Here is a 15,466-nt window from a genome sequence, read left to right on the forward strand (position 1 = left end):
GTACTGCTCTCCCACAGATGTGGGTGCACTTCAGTCATGGCAGAAATAGGTCCAATATTATAAAGCAAATTTGATTCCTTAAGGTTTTGTATTACATAAATGTAAAATAGCATTATTAGTTCTTACAGTCATCACTGCACCATTCATACTTGAAGCAATTGATATTTCCACAAATCAGGCACTGTACAAATTCCGTCATAGTAAAACATTTATTTGTTAAAGTGATATAGATTATTCAGGATTCTACAGTCTTAAATCATGGATGGCAATGTAACATGGATTGATACAGAACTCGATGCCAATGTAGGCTTTTCTGTTTCCTTCTTTAAAAAAAAAAAAATACTTGTAGGCCAGAAGAAAAAAAAAATTTGGCTTTAAAAGGGGATGAACCATGGTCTGATAGAGCCAGTTCCGTCCGCGTCAGAGACTTCTGCTTCGGCTCCTGTGGACAATTTCTTCTAGGACACCAGTTCAACAATTAGCCTTTGTGAATTGAAACATTTTTTAAATTTTATCCAGTAAAAATATCAGTGGCAACTTTTTTCAGGAGAGAAAGAAGTAGTGCTCTTCAGATTAACTCCAGCCTCTGAAATGGGAAAAGAGAACACGAAAAAAAAAAAAAAAAAGAAAGAAAGAAAAAAGAAAAGAAACAAAGAAACAAAGAGAAAATACGTAGGTAATAAGATCATTGTGCTAGTAATTTAGAAGTTACAGAACTATAAGCAACCAGGCAGGAGTTTATTGCTAGAGAATACAAGATACACTCCTAAGAACTATCTAGACATGCACATCGGCTCTTAAAATGTTGCCTGGTAATTTCAAATTCTGAATATATAAAATAATCTCATTTTAAAAAGGAATCTAAATGTATTAAGCCTAAATAGTTATGCAAGTCAAAGCCAAATTGTGGAATGGCATTTTCCCTTGCCTTGCTTTTCACATTTACATTCTCAAGGAAAAAAAAATAATGATTTTATTCATTAATGCATGGCATTTAAATTTTAACAAATAATCATACCGGTTTTAAAACTATGAGCATATTAGGCCATATCTGTTCATCACATATAAAATCTAAGTGATCACTACTTTTTAAATATAGTCTGTTCGGAGTTTGTATCGTATTGAAATTTTATAAAATTTAATTATACATTAAACGTTAGTGAAGACTATTACTCCTCTTCATAAATTAGTTCCTCACCCACAGAACAAATAAATGTGTAAACTGACAATAACTCACAAGAAAGGCATTCCATAGTTAATGTGATTTTGAATAACATAATATAAAAACCATTTAAAAATATTTAAATATCAAACTGTAAAAATATTCTTCCTCTAATGTGGATTCTCAGCATCATAGATTTAAGATATGTCTATAAATTCCATCTTGAATAGGGATGAAAAATAATTTTTGATAAATACGTAATTTCATAAATATGAAATAGAAGTAATTTTTGTCCCTTCCCATTCAAAAAGAACTATGTTTACAAGTTGGGGGTTATAGAATGCATGGCACAGATGAATCATGAAATATGGAAGACTATTCTATATCAAAATGCTGATGTAGAACATATTTGGTGTAGAAAAAACTTAACGTGATAAAGGTAGGAAAAATATTGTAGAGATGTTTCATTTAAGAAAATATTTCATCTGGGGGCACCTGGCTGGCTCAGTCAGTGGAGCATGTGACCCTTGATCTCAGGGCTGTGGGTCTGAGCCCCACACTGGGTGTAGAGATTACTTAAAAATAAAACCTTTAAAAAACGGGGGCGGAGGGCGCCTGGGTGGCTCAGTTGGTTAAGCAACTGCCTTCGGCTCAGGTCATGATCCTGGAGTCCCGGGATCGAGTCCCGCATCGGGCTCCCTGCTCAGCGAGGAGCCTGCTTCTCCCTCTGACCCTCCCCCCTCTCATGTACTCTCTCTCATTCTCGCTCTCTCAAATGAATAAATAAATCTTTAAAAAAAAAAAAACGGGGGCGGGGTGCAGAGAAAATATTTCATCTGAATAGCTGAAGTTACTTTTGGCACAAACAATAGTTTTTGAAAAGGATTTACACCATGTTTGAAAACTGTTAATAGATGTGTAACCTATTTATAAAAAATAATTACCTTGGAAACGACTGAAATATAGATCTCACTATCATTCTTTACCTGGAATGTTCTAAGAAAAACTTCACAAAATCACTTTAAATTACAATGGGATTATATATAAATTCCTATCTATTGGGTTCATAGCATAGCTTATTTTGGTGAAACTGGATTACAATGAGTTTATTTCTGTTTGTCTTTCCAATAATATGCTCCTTTTGATAGAAAAAAGATGTAGTTGTACTATACCAAAGTTCAAGTTTCAGGAAGCAGTAATATAGAAAAGACTAAATACAAATAGAAGAAAAATATAGTGGACAATATAACTAGTTTGACTTTAGAAATAATAAATTCCTCCAGAATAAAAAAACATTTTAATATCAAGTTAATGAGGGGCTCCTGGGTGGCTCTGTCGTTAAGCATCTGCCTTCGGCTCAGGTTATGATCCCAAGGTCCTGGGATGGAGCCCCTGGTTGGACTCCCTGCTCAGCAGGGAGTCTGCTTCTCCCTCAGCCCCTCCCCCACATGCTCTCTGTAGCTCTCTCTTCCTCTCTTAAAAAAAAAAATCAAGTTAATGATTGTATAAGCTTACATATTATATTGAGATTCATTTCCACATTACATAAAAAAACTATTAACAAACCACGGAATTATGGCTTTTATAAAAGCTGTTAATTTCAAAGATTAGACAATTAGTGATCAGCTTTGGAAATTATGGTATCAGTTTGCCTGCCCTGAAGCTACTACCATTATTGAAATGGTGACATAATATGAAGCTGAATAAAAACTTGTATATGTAGGATATTCAAAATAACACTTTTTACTTCACTTATCAGTAGACAAACTCTTACAATGATTCTATAAAGATCTAAATACGAACACAAATTACAAGAGCATCACAAAGGAAAAAAAACAGACTATAATAATCACGCTAAAATGTTACAAGAACTAAAGATAATGAATTTGAGATAGGCTCAGGATGTTTTGATAATGCTCCTTACTGAACAGTGAAAAGGTATCATGCAAAATACTGGGGACAGTTTTATGAACAGTACTATAAAGAAAAGAGGAAATTAAAGCTACCCCAATATTAAAAAAAGGAAAAATGTCCTGACGTTGAATGGATTGTGGGAAAATGCTGTTACTGCCCTTACTCTGAATGCAATTAAGAACTCTGAATGATTTTTATCTTGTATAGTTAGGATATCTAAAAAAGAAGGAAATTATTTCTAAAAACCATTGCTGATACTAGGGTTCTAGTTTTTTCTGACTTACTGTAATCTTCAAGTAAATGTCAAAAATGGGCTTAATTATTATAAAATTAGTTAAAAGTTTTCTACATATGTGCATATGTGCCTATTCTATTACTCTTATTTTTAAAAATTTCACTTGAAAGGAATATCATAGAAAAAAACCAACGCTACAGAACCAAATACTTTATAATGGTAATTTTTACTGGGAAATAACATTGGAAAGATATCTGGATCATATATACACATTTGCTTTGCTGTTTAGCTCTTATTTCATATTTTTTCCTAACCCTATGTTAAATGTTGCTGTTTCTTTATAATCAGCATTACTTTTTATTCATTTATACCTTAATAGTTTCTCTAAAAAAAGTGTCTCTTTTCATGGTTATTGCACCTGTAACAGGGGTTTTATGACAAATTTTAAATTTGTTAAATACCTTAATTGATACTAAACAGAATAATCAGAAATCAAATTAATTAGAATCAGGAAGCTATTTCCTTAAAGGCTAGTGCAAGCAATTGTAGATTAAGGGGTATTTCTTGTGCATAATTAAGCGCACGCACACACACACACACACACACACACAGTACACATATTTTGTTGGTCCGAATATAACAAATACTTTTTAAGAAAGGTTATTTAAGACATTTTCAGTATAAATGCAAGTAGTCAGGGGAAGCTGGGGGGCTCAGTCGGTTAAATGTGGGACTCTTGTTTTGGCTCAGATCATGGTTTCAGGGTTGTGAGATTGACTCCCCCCACTGGACCCTGCACTCAGCAAGGAGTCTGCTTGAGATTCTCTTTACCTCTTCCTCTGCTCCCCCCATCTCTCACTCTCTAAATAAATAAAAAAATGCAACTAGTCAATCGTTCCTATTTTATACTTCTAAACATGGCATATGAATTGTTTTACTGGATTTAAGTATAACAATCTTTTCAAACATAAGGTTAACATATGCAAGTGCCAGTTTACATGTAATTACTACCAGTTTTACTGATTCCTCTTCTCTTTGCTCTCAATTCATCTGAGTGTGATTAGAATCTTATAATTTTATTATAAAAGGACCATATGTGATATATCAAATATTTTAAGTTCATTCTATTTCTATACACATGCAGGGAAGGACTTAAGGAAAAATAATTGGCATAGGGCATATTCTGGCTAATGGAAATGATATAAATGTATTAATTCTTCACCCTTAGGGAAAAAAATGATCTTAGCAGATACCTCAGTACAAGGAACACCTATACCACTGACTGGATGAAACCTGTCTTTTATGTACCTTCCTATTAGAGTTTGATGCTATATGAGGGACTGTGGTATAATTAATTTAATAATGTTGCCATGGAAACATTTTGTTATATTAAAACAAAAATGTGTTGTAAGGTGTTTTGTTTGTTTTTTGCTTACTTTTTTTAAAAAAAATATTTTATTTATTTATTTATTTGAGAGAGAGAGAGAGAGGGAGTGAGCAGGGGGAAGGCCAGAGGGGGAGGGAGAGAGACAAGCAGATTCCCCACTGAGGGCAGATCCCGAGACAGGGCTCAATCTAAGGACCCTGAGATCATGACCTGAGCCAAAACCAAGAGTTGGACGCTTAACCAACTGAGCTACCCAGGCACCCCAATTTTTTCTTACTTTTACTGTATATACACACACACACACACACACACACACACACACAGGTAGCCTTTTAATTTAAATTTAATGCATTGGGCAGTGTCCAAAATTTTGGAAAACATATTTGCCTTTGGGTAGTAAAACACATTTGTTACCATCCTGCAGGTAATAAAAACTTAAAAATATATATCCCCTCCTCCCCCCCTAAAAAAGAGCTGGGAAGCCGTGAGCACAAGAAATCTCTACCAGCTCTACCTCACTCCACTCACACCTGGGGAAGTACTGCTAACCATGGGAAAGGCACAAGACAGCCACGTAAGTCAGTCTCTTCCATGGGGCTTCACTGGTAGTATGGACAGGGTAGAAAAGATAGGTCTCCTAAGGCAGAAATCATTTGCCAAGTACCAAGAAGAGTTACACCGAGGTCTCATCATACTTTAATTGATAATTGAAAAATGCCTTAGATTGACTCTCCTGCTTCCAATTCTTGATAAAACAGCACTGTTCTGGACTGTGCTTCTGATAGATTAACCAATTACCTTCTAATCCCTTTCTAAAGATATTCTCTTTCAGAACAGGTAGATGTCCAAAGTTACATGATAAATGAACTTTCAGAAATCAAAGGCAGAGAGAGAGAGGGAGGAAAGAAGGCAGCAAGAGAGGTAGGGCAGGAGAGAGAGAGAGGTTCAGAGTGAGAAAGGGAAGCACTGGGGGGTGATGAAACAATGCACCTTCACGTAGGGCAGTTCAGTACACAAAACAGAACACAAAGTGTGTGCCAGACACTGGACTATTGATTGTTTCTAGTGAGCCATCTGTTCATTTTTTGCAACACGGGATTGGGATCCTGAACTCAGAGACATGATGCATGAAAAATACGGTGTTTAATTTGGGAGTGGAACTCATTAGGGGAAACCCTGAATGATTGTCCAAGTTATTATCTTTTAAATACAAAATGTTAAAAAAAAAAGACCCTATTTTTACCACTAAAAAAATAAATCAGTGGCCTTTTTTAGAACTTTTACAAGCAGAATATTTTTTCTGTGCCAAACCTTAAGCCAATGGCTGATGCCTCCAGCTGTGTGAACAGATTGCTAAAGTGCTATTCTGCTCTGGAAACACACTTTCTGATCCAATTAAAATGCAGGAATCAAACACTCATTTGAAACTTCCAAAAAGGAACAAAAAAAGAAGAAGAAGAGTAATCAGTTGCTGACAAAAGGAATACCATGAATATTTCATATAGTCTTTTGCTCCATTTTATGTGGCTTCATTCATTTTGGGTAACACTGAAACACTTCTGTTCATCCACTTCCAGGGAGGTATAATGTATCATTTCCGCTCCTATTAGGATGTGGAGGTCAAGGATAAGGAGTGAATACATTCTTATCAAGCTACTGTCTTCACACTGGGAAGTATTTGTAAAAATGCACATTATATCATGCATGGGTATAAGAGTGACTCCAAAGTCACTTTAGTATTCCCTTTATTCTTACAGTATGAATCAGAAATGTTCAGTTAACCAGAAATATGTCTAAATTTAGTAACTGGAAATTCATTTAACCAAACTAAACTTTAGTTTGTACCACTGAGCACTGAGTAGTTTTAATGGAAAATTTCAACAAGTTACATAAGCTTGTAAAAAATTTAAAAAAATTATTTATAAAACAGTATGCCCACTTAATGCTGAACTATGAGACAGGTAACAAAATCTCACCTGTGTTTCCTGGACAATCTGGTCAACATTAGTCAGCAAAGCATCTGGGAACAAAATTTTCAGTGTCATAAACAAATACACAAATTCCATTTTTAAGAAACAGACCCGAAAACACTTCTCACTGAAATCTTGATAAGATTTCTCTTAACAGAGATTTATCTAGACTTCTTTTTAAAAAACTTACCTGTTCTTGGGCTAATTGCAATTGACTTTCGCAAATACTTGTAGTTGTCTATGGCTACTTCCTGATATATAATACACCATAAAGGTAGAATTTTAAAAATATTGTCCCAGTTGCTAACGTGAGTAATTATTATTATGGAATGCACTTTTCCTCAAAGAGTTCAAGAAGGGAATCAGGCTTCTACTCATTTTTCCCTACTCAAAGTTAACATTTCAACTACAGAGTTGCATATGATTAATATGGAAAGATACACCAAGGAAAAGAGAATCCAAAATAGGACACATAGCTTCACTATGTTCAACATGCAGAGTATTAAATAATCATTTACAATAATCATTATTCAATAGCCCCCAAAATAATATCATGTTTTATGAAGTACCCAGTATCCTCATATAAAACACTAATGTTCTATATGCAACCATTCTGCCTTTAAATGTCCATATGTATGTTCCAGTTGGCTATAAATGTTTAATACCATTACCTAGCCCTGCATAGCACACATTCTATTTCTTTCCAATATGTCCTCTTTTAAAACAAATACTCTTAGTCATTAAGAAGTGACACAATGATAAGAAAAAATATTAGGAAAAAATTATTCTCAGGGTTCACAGGTAAGTGTGATGAGAAGAGTACAAAATACTTTTTTATAGAACCTCCAGCACAAACATTCAAAGAAATTTATAATTGCCTCTGGAGATTAGGTTTTACATGAAAGCAATAATAAGACATGTTCACATTATCCAGGAAAAAAAAATATTTAGGAAATTACATTATGGTAGAGCCAACATAGGATATTTCATAAGCCCTTCATGTTATTTGAATAATTTATTGGACATACTCTGAGCAGAATCACAATATCTAATTCATGTTTCAGGCAAGATCAAATGTACATCCACTTCCAAACACAAAATGGAAAGGACTTCATGACTTTCTCTGAATGCATTTGAAAAAAATTTTTTTTTTAATTTTAAAATTCATGGACATAAGAGTCATCTATTTGAAAAGAGTGGATCCTACAAATTGTACAGATCATAATCATTAGGAAGTTCAGAAAAATAAATTTCTACTAGAGAGTTTATATCCCATTGTAATCTTATAACTCAGTGATATAGCTTGTACAGTTGTTCTGGGAGAAGTTCTCTGGTAGTTAGCCCATTTAAATATAATTTTGCTACATCAATTACAATCTATGTTGCAGGATACAAAATTCTGATTTTAACTGATTAATTTGCTAAGCATACATATTGGTATATCTATATATTACATATATAGATATGTAAGTATATACTGTGTATATATTTTATCAATGGTAACTTTAGATCCTAAATTTTGACTTTGAGAAATAGCTGACAAAACCAGAAGACAATGGTACACTAGTTATTATACTGACCACTTGTAATATTTGATAAAATTGCAAATACATTACCCTTATTTAACAAGGAAATTTCATACTTAAATAGACTCCTAGGTAGAAACTGCTACTTTCTATGTCCCACACTTCAGACAATACCACATTTTTAGGAAGACTCAATCACAGTAATATTTTCACCATTCTTTCGATATTAAGTGATCCTCAGTACTGCTATAAGAAGGATTGGTTTTATTTCAGAAAGCAAACAAAATCCCCCAAACCTGACAAAAGTAAGTGTATGTGTAGTCCCAGCATGCATTTATCTAGCATGGGAGAAAAAGGATGGACTAATCTGAAAAGACTGAGCTCTGAAACTATTACAAAATCCCAGGCATTCCTTTTGGTTATTTTCTCTTTTCTCTATGAAATTTTAAAGACAAGATATTTTTTATCCATAAATTTGACGCCCCAAAAATGCTTCACTCACAACCATTATAATGTAAATAATAATAATGACTATATAACGATAGTGATGGTGATTATCATCATCAACTGCGGAGGATAAGAAAAACAACCTTTTCCCATCTGGACCACCTCTGGGTGGACTTCAGTCCTTTCCCCAAACACTACAAACACTTACAGACAGAAGCATCCACATTCACTGTTAAAGAAGAAAGACTGGATGCTTCCTGAAACACAAGGGATGACTGAGCAAGGAAAAGATAATAGATAGTCTTCATTCTGTATAATATAAATGAACATTGCTTTCTTAGCAACATAAAATAGAATTGAAATTTTGTCATACCAATAAGAAAATGGGTTCAGATCTGCAGTCCTTGAAAAATGACCCATTTACCTTTGCAATTCTATGTACAATAAGATGCTTTATGTTTTCAGCACTTTTTATTTTTTTAACTATTGGCATTTAAATGATTGTTGTTAAGCTTATTGTTGTGAATAAAAAGGAAAAATGAGAAAATTTCAGAACTAAGAGGCCATTGTTGTGGATCTTGTGATAATTGTTCTGGTCTTTTACCTTTATAAATGAAATACTTAGTTTCCTTTCAGTAATACAAGCAAATAAAATAGTTAAAATTTAGTTTGGAAGTTAAGTACTTTGTGAGTGCTTTAAAGTGAAGTAGAAAGTACTTCTTAAGAAAAGATAAAAAGAGATTCCTGTAGATAAATGGAACACATTTAATTTTCTTTTAATTTCTCAACTTCTTGTGGGAAAGTATGTATCATTCAGATAATAGATTTGTTATGTCTATAAATGGTTTACAATAGTTCTATAACTAATATTCTAAAACATTTTTTGGAAAATATATCTACAGAGCAGATAAAATCAACTGTCTGAAAGCATAAAATAGCTTATTGTGGCCTCAACCTAACTAACTACGTTTAATGGTTAAAAAAAAAAAAATTAGGAAATAAATTGGTCCCAGTGAGGGTATTTACGTATCTAATTTATTTATTTAATGTACCTCTGTTTCAGTCTATTTGTAGGGTCAAAATGAATAGTATTCATCAAACCAAACTTTGTTTCCTCTTAGGATTCCAAGGCAGCATTGGATGCTTCATCATCCCTTTATGATGCTTGGATATTACATATATTAAATAAAAAGACCTACTTTAATAATAGTTGGACATTTTGGAATTGGGGGACACTTATCCAAAGGAAACAAAAACAACACAGGAAGACATATAATTAAAAGATGTTTGGAGCAAATATCTGTAAATATATTGTTTGTTAGTTATCATATTTAACAACCTGTAACCATAGTGTAGCATGGCTAAAAATAAAAGAAAAATAATTTAGGACTTGGAAGCAAAAAACAATATATATAACCTATACATAGTCAGCAACAGCAAACCATATGCTTTGGATCACATACACATAGCTGGTTAAATGAGAAATGCAAGAAATAACAGAAAGAAAAACAGTAAGAGACAGAATTTCTTGCTTATAGTAATAAAATAGCTGGATCACAAATCAACACTGTGCATATAATCAAAATTCTTACTATTGCACCTTCCTCCCTGGCCCCATTCATTTATTTATTTATCTATCCATTCACTCATTCATTCATTTGAGTAACTAGTGTGTTTCGGATATTATACCGGGTACCTTTAAAAACCCTCAACCATCCCATAGATTTATTTTTCAGTCACTTCATACTGAAACTGCCCTGAGCAAAAAGTCTTTCATATACTCGTAAACAAAAACAAAAACATTTGACCCTCTTGATAGGCCAATCTTTCGTTGATCTTTCAAAATATAAACTTATAGAAAGACAGAAATATGAGCCTTTTTATCACTTTTAAAAACATGTGTTCATGCATTTGGTTAATATACCCTGAAAACAGTCTTGAGTAAAACTAATAAAAATTTAAATGGTTTCAATGATTTTAGTCAAACAGAATAAATTTCACATGATTAGATATTATAGAGTTCTAAATGTTTATAAGAAATAAAAGATATTGAATTAACGTTTCATTTGAAACATAAGCAGAAAATTGATTTTTTAAAATACAGGCAACTGGAAAATATAAAATAAGCTAATCAGTAGCTTGGAACAGATATGCTAAACTGTGGCCTTTATGCATGATTTCAGAGCCCCCTTGACCACAACCTTCATAATGCCAGAGATTTCTTCCTTGGGGATTCACTTGTTTAAGTCTCAAAAGCGTTTATATATTTGGGACTTTTTAATACCATATAGGTAAAAACTAGGAAAGGGAAAAGCAATATGTTTTTGTCCATCAGCACCTTTTGAAGAATTAAGTAATTGATGTTAATTAGAAATGTTAAATTGGGATTAGAGCATTATTACAGAAATAGTGTTGAAGATACACTTCATTCTGTGTAATGTTTTTGATTTTACAAAACATGATCACACATGTAATCTCATTTATTCCTCCAAAGAACTATACATGTGACCCATGAAAGCTGATTAGATTTTCGAAATGTGAAAGGAAAGCTTTAGAAAGGGAACCAGGGCAGAGGAGGCATTTATGAAACACCTAAGATAATACTGGCCCATTAGATAATTTTTTTCAAGACTGGTGTGGAAAATAATCTCTGCTTTAATTTTACCTGTTTCTGAATGTCATCATGATAAATCATGTATAAAATGTGTCTGTGTCAAGTTAAAATTAACTGAAGTTTTTACATATGCCTCTAGTAGAAGAAAATTAAACTAATGACTACCATCTGTGTTTTAATGATATTTCCAAATGATCTGTAAGAGATATTAAACTTACTGTTTAACTTACTCCCATGGAGTATGTTATATAAATAAAGTACGTATCTTATTATATTATGGCTAAATTTTTTTGTGCAAGATTCTCAGGTGAGCCTTATTTTCAACCTCCCATCCCAAACACCAAAGAATGCCTTAATGTTAACCCCCATCTACCAATCTTTAATAAAACACCATCAAGTTGCAATATAATGTAAGATTTTCAATGAGTAGATAGGAACATTTATCTATAGACCTTGATTTCAGTGGATATCCAAGAATGCCATATATCAAGGAGCAATATTATTGTCTGATTAAATTTAAGAATTTTTTAATGATGGATTCCCACTAAGCTGCATGATTTCTAATTAAATTTCATCACAGGTTTTGGTTAAAATAAATGCATTTACTCTAAGAAAGAAACATTCCAATTGAGAATTATAGGCAGAAGGGGAAAACAAAACCACTATCTGGTTAATGAGCAATGACTTTATATTGCTTATAAATGTAATAAGAATTCCATTAGAAGTATTTTTTTTTTTACTTCACTTAGTGATAACAATAGACATTCCTTTGATAATGGGAGCCTGGTATTTTTGTCTCCCTTTTTAACTTACTTAAAGAAAAACATAAAACTCATTCATTCCACAAATGTGTACTGAATGAATGAAAACACCTTCCTGTGCCTAGGGTAGCAGCATACAGAATTCTGGCCTGTGACTTGAAACTGAACTGGATTTCTTTGATAAATGCAAAATCACTTGACTTTTCTTTTGCTCCCCACCAAAAAAGCTATGTCATGGATGAGAAATACCATAAATCTATTAAGGCACCTGAACCATGAATGTTGTTTAGAAGTGTACCTATTTTAACACTGTCTGGGTATACTTATTGAATATTTTGTTTTAAACACCATAACAACACAGAGTTGTTCTTTTTAATATCTGCCTAAAAACAAATGCCACTGTCCTTGAAAGAAAATAGACAATCTACTCACTGAAAAATACTAATCAGCCTAGGTGGTCCTTTGTAAGACTGGAGGAAATAGCATTATTTATGTAAGACTTCTTTGTCCCGTGACAACCTTTATTTTGTGCTCTGCTATTGTAGAACCTAGAGGTCAGTCCTAGGGCAGGGGAAGGCACTGTCATGTCATGCTTTTCCCCCTAAACCATCTTATCTGTGTTACCTTCACATATCAAACTGTACCTAGAAGGTTTATACACCTTGGCTCTATGAGGCATGTATCAGAGAAACAAAGCTGGAATTTCAAATTCCAATTTCCTATATGAGTTTTCAAAATAATTTCTTCATTAAAAAGAAATAATCGGTTACACAGTGCTTTCCAATATCCACTCAGAATCTGAGAGAGATGCTTTTCCACTACGCCCATCAGAACTGTTGGACTGAATTAACATCGCATTCATAGACATGCTTCTTTTAGAAAACAGTCCACACGTGTTCCGTGAGTTAATATAACAATAGTATTCCTTTAATTCTCCATTCAGGGAGTACCTGTGCCTCGCTCTGGATCTGTCAGCAGGCAAAGTGAGAAACTTACTTGGCTTTGAATGTGCTCTTTTAGATGTGGGCCCCTTTGTGATAGAATCAGGAGGTCGACTAGCTAACTGCAATGCAGTTGAGTTGTTCCTGTTAGTGTTTTGGGATTCAACATTTGTGACAGCTTCATTCTGTGGTTCGGCACTTGGCTTTGTGCCAGTCTTTCTTTTCTGCTTTTGGGACACAGAAGTGCTTGGAGTCCAGGTAGGAGGCAAAGCAGAGGTAGTGGTAGAGGAGTCCTGACTTGAACAAGTTTCTGAAGACTGTATCACGTTGTCATTGGCAACTTTACAACACTGGGCATTCTCTTCATGTCCCACAGCTTGTTTGGACACGGACTGGGGCAGTGTGACACTGCAGCCTTGTATCTGAGCCCCATTAGTTTGAGAGTAGACATTGCTGACCTTGGTGACCTTGTGTTGCTCGTTATTGTTACAAACCTTATACCGGATCATGAGGATGATGATAAAAACCAGCACAGACGCTACAATTATTCCACCAATAATAATAATCATGGTGCCTCCCAAAAACTGGGACTGCATGAAATGGCATCGCACATAATCCTGTTCCGTCGTAAACTGGATGCAACCCACGACTCTTGTGGCGGTGAGGGAAGTGATGCCGTCGTCATATATTGCCAAGACACACAAGTCATACATAGTTCCAGCAGCCAGGTTATTGACAAGAAAAGTTTTGCTCGTAGGAGGTATCATTCTGAGGGACAATGGAATTTGTGTTAATGTTAAAAACAAAACATACAGACACACAGAGCCATTATGACTTCAGGTCTGTTTCATTCCGGTACTCATTAAGATAAGCACATTTATAACAGATATGAAATATGGGAAAATGATCTAATCTTATATATGCCTAGGTAAAATGGTTAAAAGTCATTGCTGGATTCTGCACTGTATTAACGGTGACTGCACCGTGCCTTGACAAGCTTCCTAATTACATTGCTTGGCAAACCAGAACTCCTAATAAAAGCCACTGCTAAAAAGATCATTTATGGCAAATTGCTTTTGAAAGGTGTGACTGTGACATTATCCGACTACTAAACAAATCCATTTAGCACTTACAACACCTCTGTGACTAAAAGCCAATTTGAAGGAAGGGAAAACACTGACAATCACATTAGAAACCAGAATGGAAATGCATCGGAGTATTTATTTTCCAAATCAGTTATAAGCTGCTATGGAATGGTACCCAGCAAACCTATATTTTGTAACTACGATAATTACTAAGATTAAAGTACTTTATTTACAGATCTCAGCCTTCTCTTATGCCAGCAACACTTGGTTCCCAGTATGTTTTTATCTAAAAATGAGGTTGATGAGAATGTATGAAGAGTATTATCTTAAAAACATGAACGGGGCAAGGCTGTTGACCAGAGCCTAAATCCCTCATCCTGCCCATTGTGGGCTGATGAAATTACCTTCAGAACAGTTGCTAAGTTTGATAAAAGTTTACAGATACCTCTGAATCCATTATATCACAAAACTCTTCTGTGGGTGCTTTTTTCCCACTAACTTTTTTTTAAGTAGCAACCAAATATGACCTAAGCTAAGATTTCATTTAGAAAAAAAAATGCTTGAAACTATATTTTCCCTGACAGATAAAACTTGGCAATGCTAATCTGTTATACAACCTAGACAATGTGTTCTAAATGAACTAGGAACCTTTTAGGGCACAGTATGTATTTGTGATTTGTGATCAAAATCACTATCATTTAGTGAGTATATGATAAATACCAGGCATTACTAAGCACTTTATATACACTATTATTCTTTTTTTCTTTTTCTGGAACACTATAATTTTATTCTTACGATGACTGTATGAGGTAGGCATTACTATTTTATTTGTGACAAACACTGAAGTCAGGAAATTTAAGCAATTTTCTGAAGGTCACCTAGAATTTTCTTGTCATAGCAGGATTAGGATCTTAGTATTTGAAAGTAGAAACTGGCCTATGGCACATTATATATATATATACAGTGTTAGTAGCTACAGGAAGCTGAGGGGTAGGGGTGCACATTCTTCTTTGACAATGGGTTAAATAATGGATAACCCAGGTAAAGAGCAGCTGAGTATAAGAAGGACAAACAACTTTATGCTAATATGCATGCATCATAGTCTACATGATCATACATTTAGTGATGAGGGAGATATTAGAAACTGTTTACTTTAATCTCTTGCTTTTAAAGATGAGGAAATTAAAACTCAGCAATGTAGGACGTTGCCCAGGATCGATCATACAGCTAGCTGGGCCAGTTTTGTTTTTTTTCTACCAGCCCATGCTCATTTAAAAAAAGTTCTCTCATTTCCATACATGGGTGAAAATCAAATTATCTTCAAGAATTCATCTGGGTATATAAGAATTGAGTTGATCTTATTCCAGAAAAGCTTCAAGACAAAAAAAAAAAAAAATATATATATATATATATATATATATATA

The 15,466-nt window shown here is 34.0% G+C and overlaps 1 protein-coding gene across 1 annotated transcript in view; it reads right to left on the reverse strand.

Annotated features, from left to right (window-relative positions):
- Nucleotides 1-316: 316 nt before the first annotated feature.
- The window catches only part of LRFN5 (leucine rich repeat and fibronectin type III domain containing 5), a 132,345-nt gene continuing 117,195 nt past the window's right edge, over nucleotides 317-15,466 (reverse strand). Inside the window, exons 3-5 of the mRNA XM_021701513.1 lie at nucleotides 13,013-13,725; nucleotides 6,675-6,718; nucleotides 317-586 (exon numbers count right to left, since the gene is read on the reverse strand). Coding sequence (XP_021557188.1) covers nucleotides 569-586; nucleotides 6,675-6,718; nucleotides 13,013-13,725 — 775 coding nt within the window. The 3' untranslated portion in view covers nucleotides 317-568. The remainder of the gene's footprint in view (nucleotides 587-6,674; nucleotides 6,719-13,012; nucleotides 13,726-15,466) is intronic.

This window comes from Neomonachus schauinslandi, chromosome 9, assembly GCF_002201575.2.
Source record: "Neomonachus schauinslandi chromosome 9, ASM220157v2, whole genome shotgun sequence".
NCBI classification, from domain to species: domain Eukaryota; kingdom Metazoa; phylum Chordata; class Mammalia; order Carnivora; family Phocidae; genus Neomonachus; species Neomonachus schauinslandi.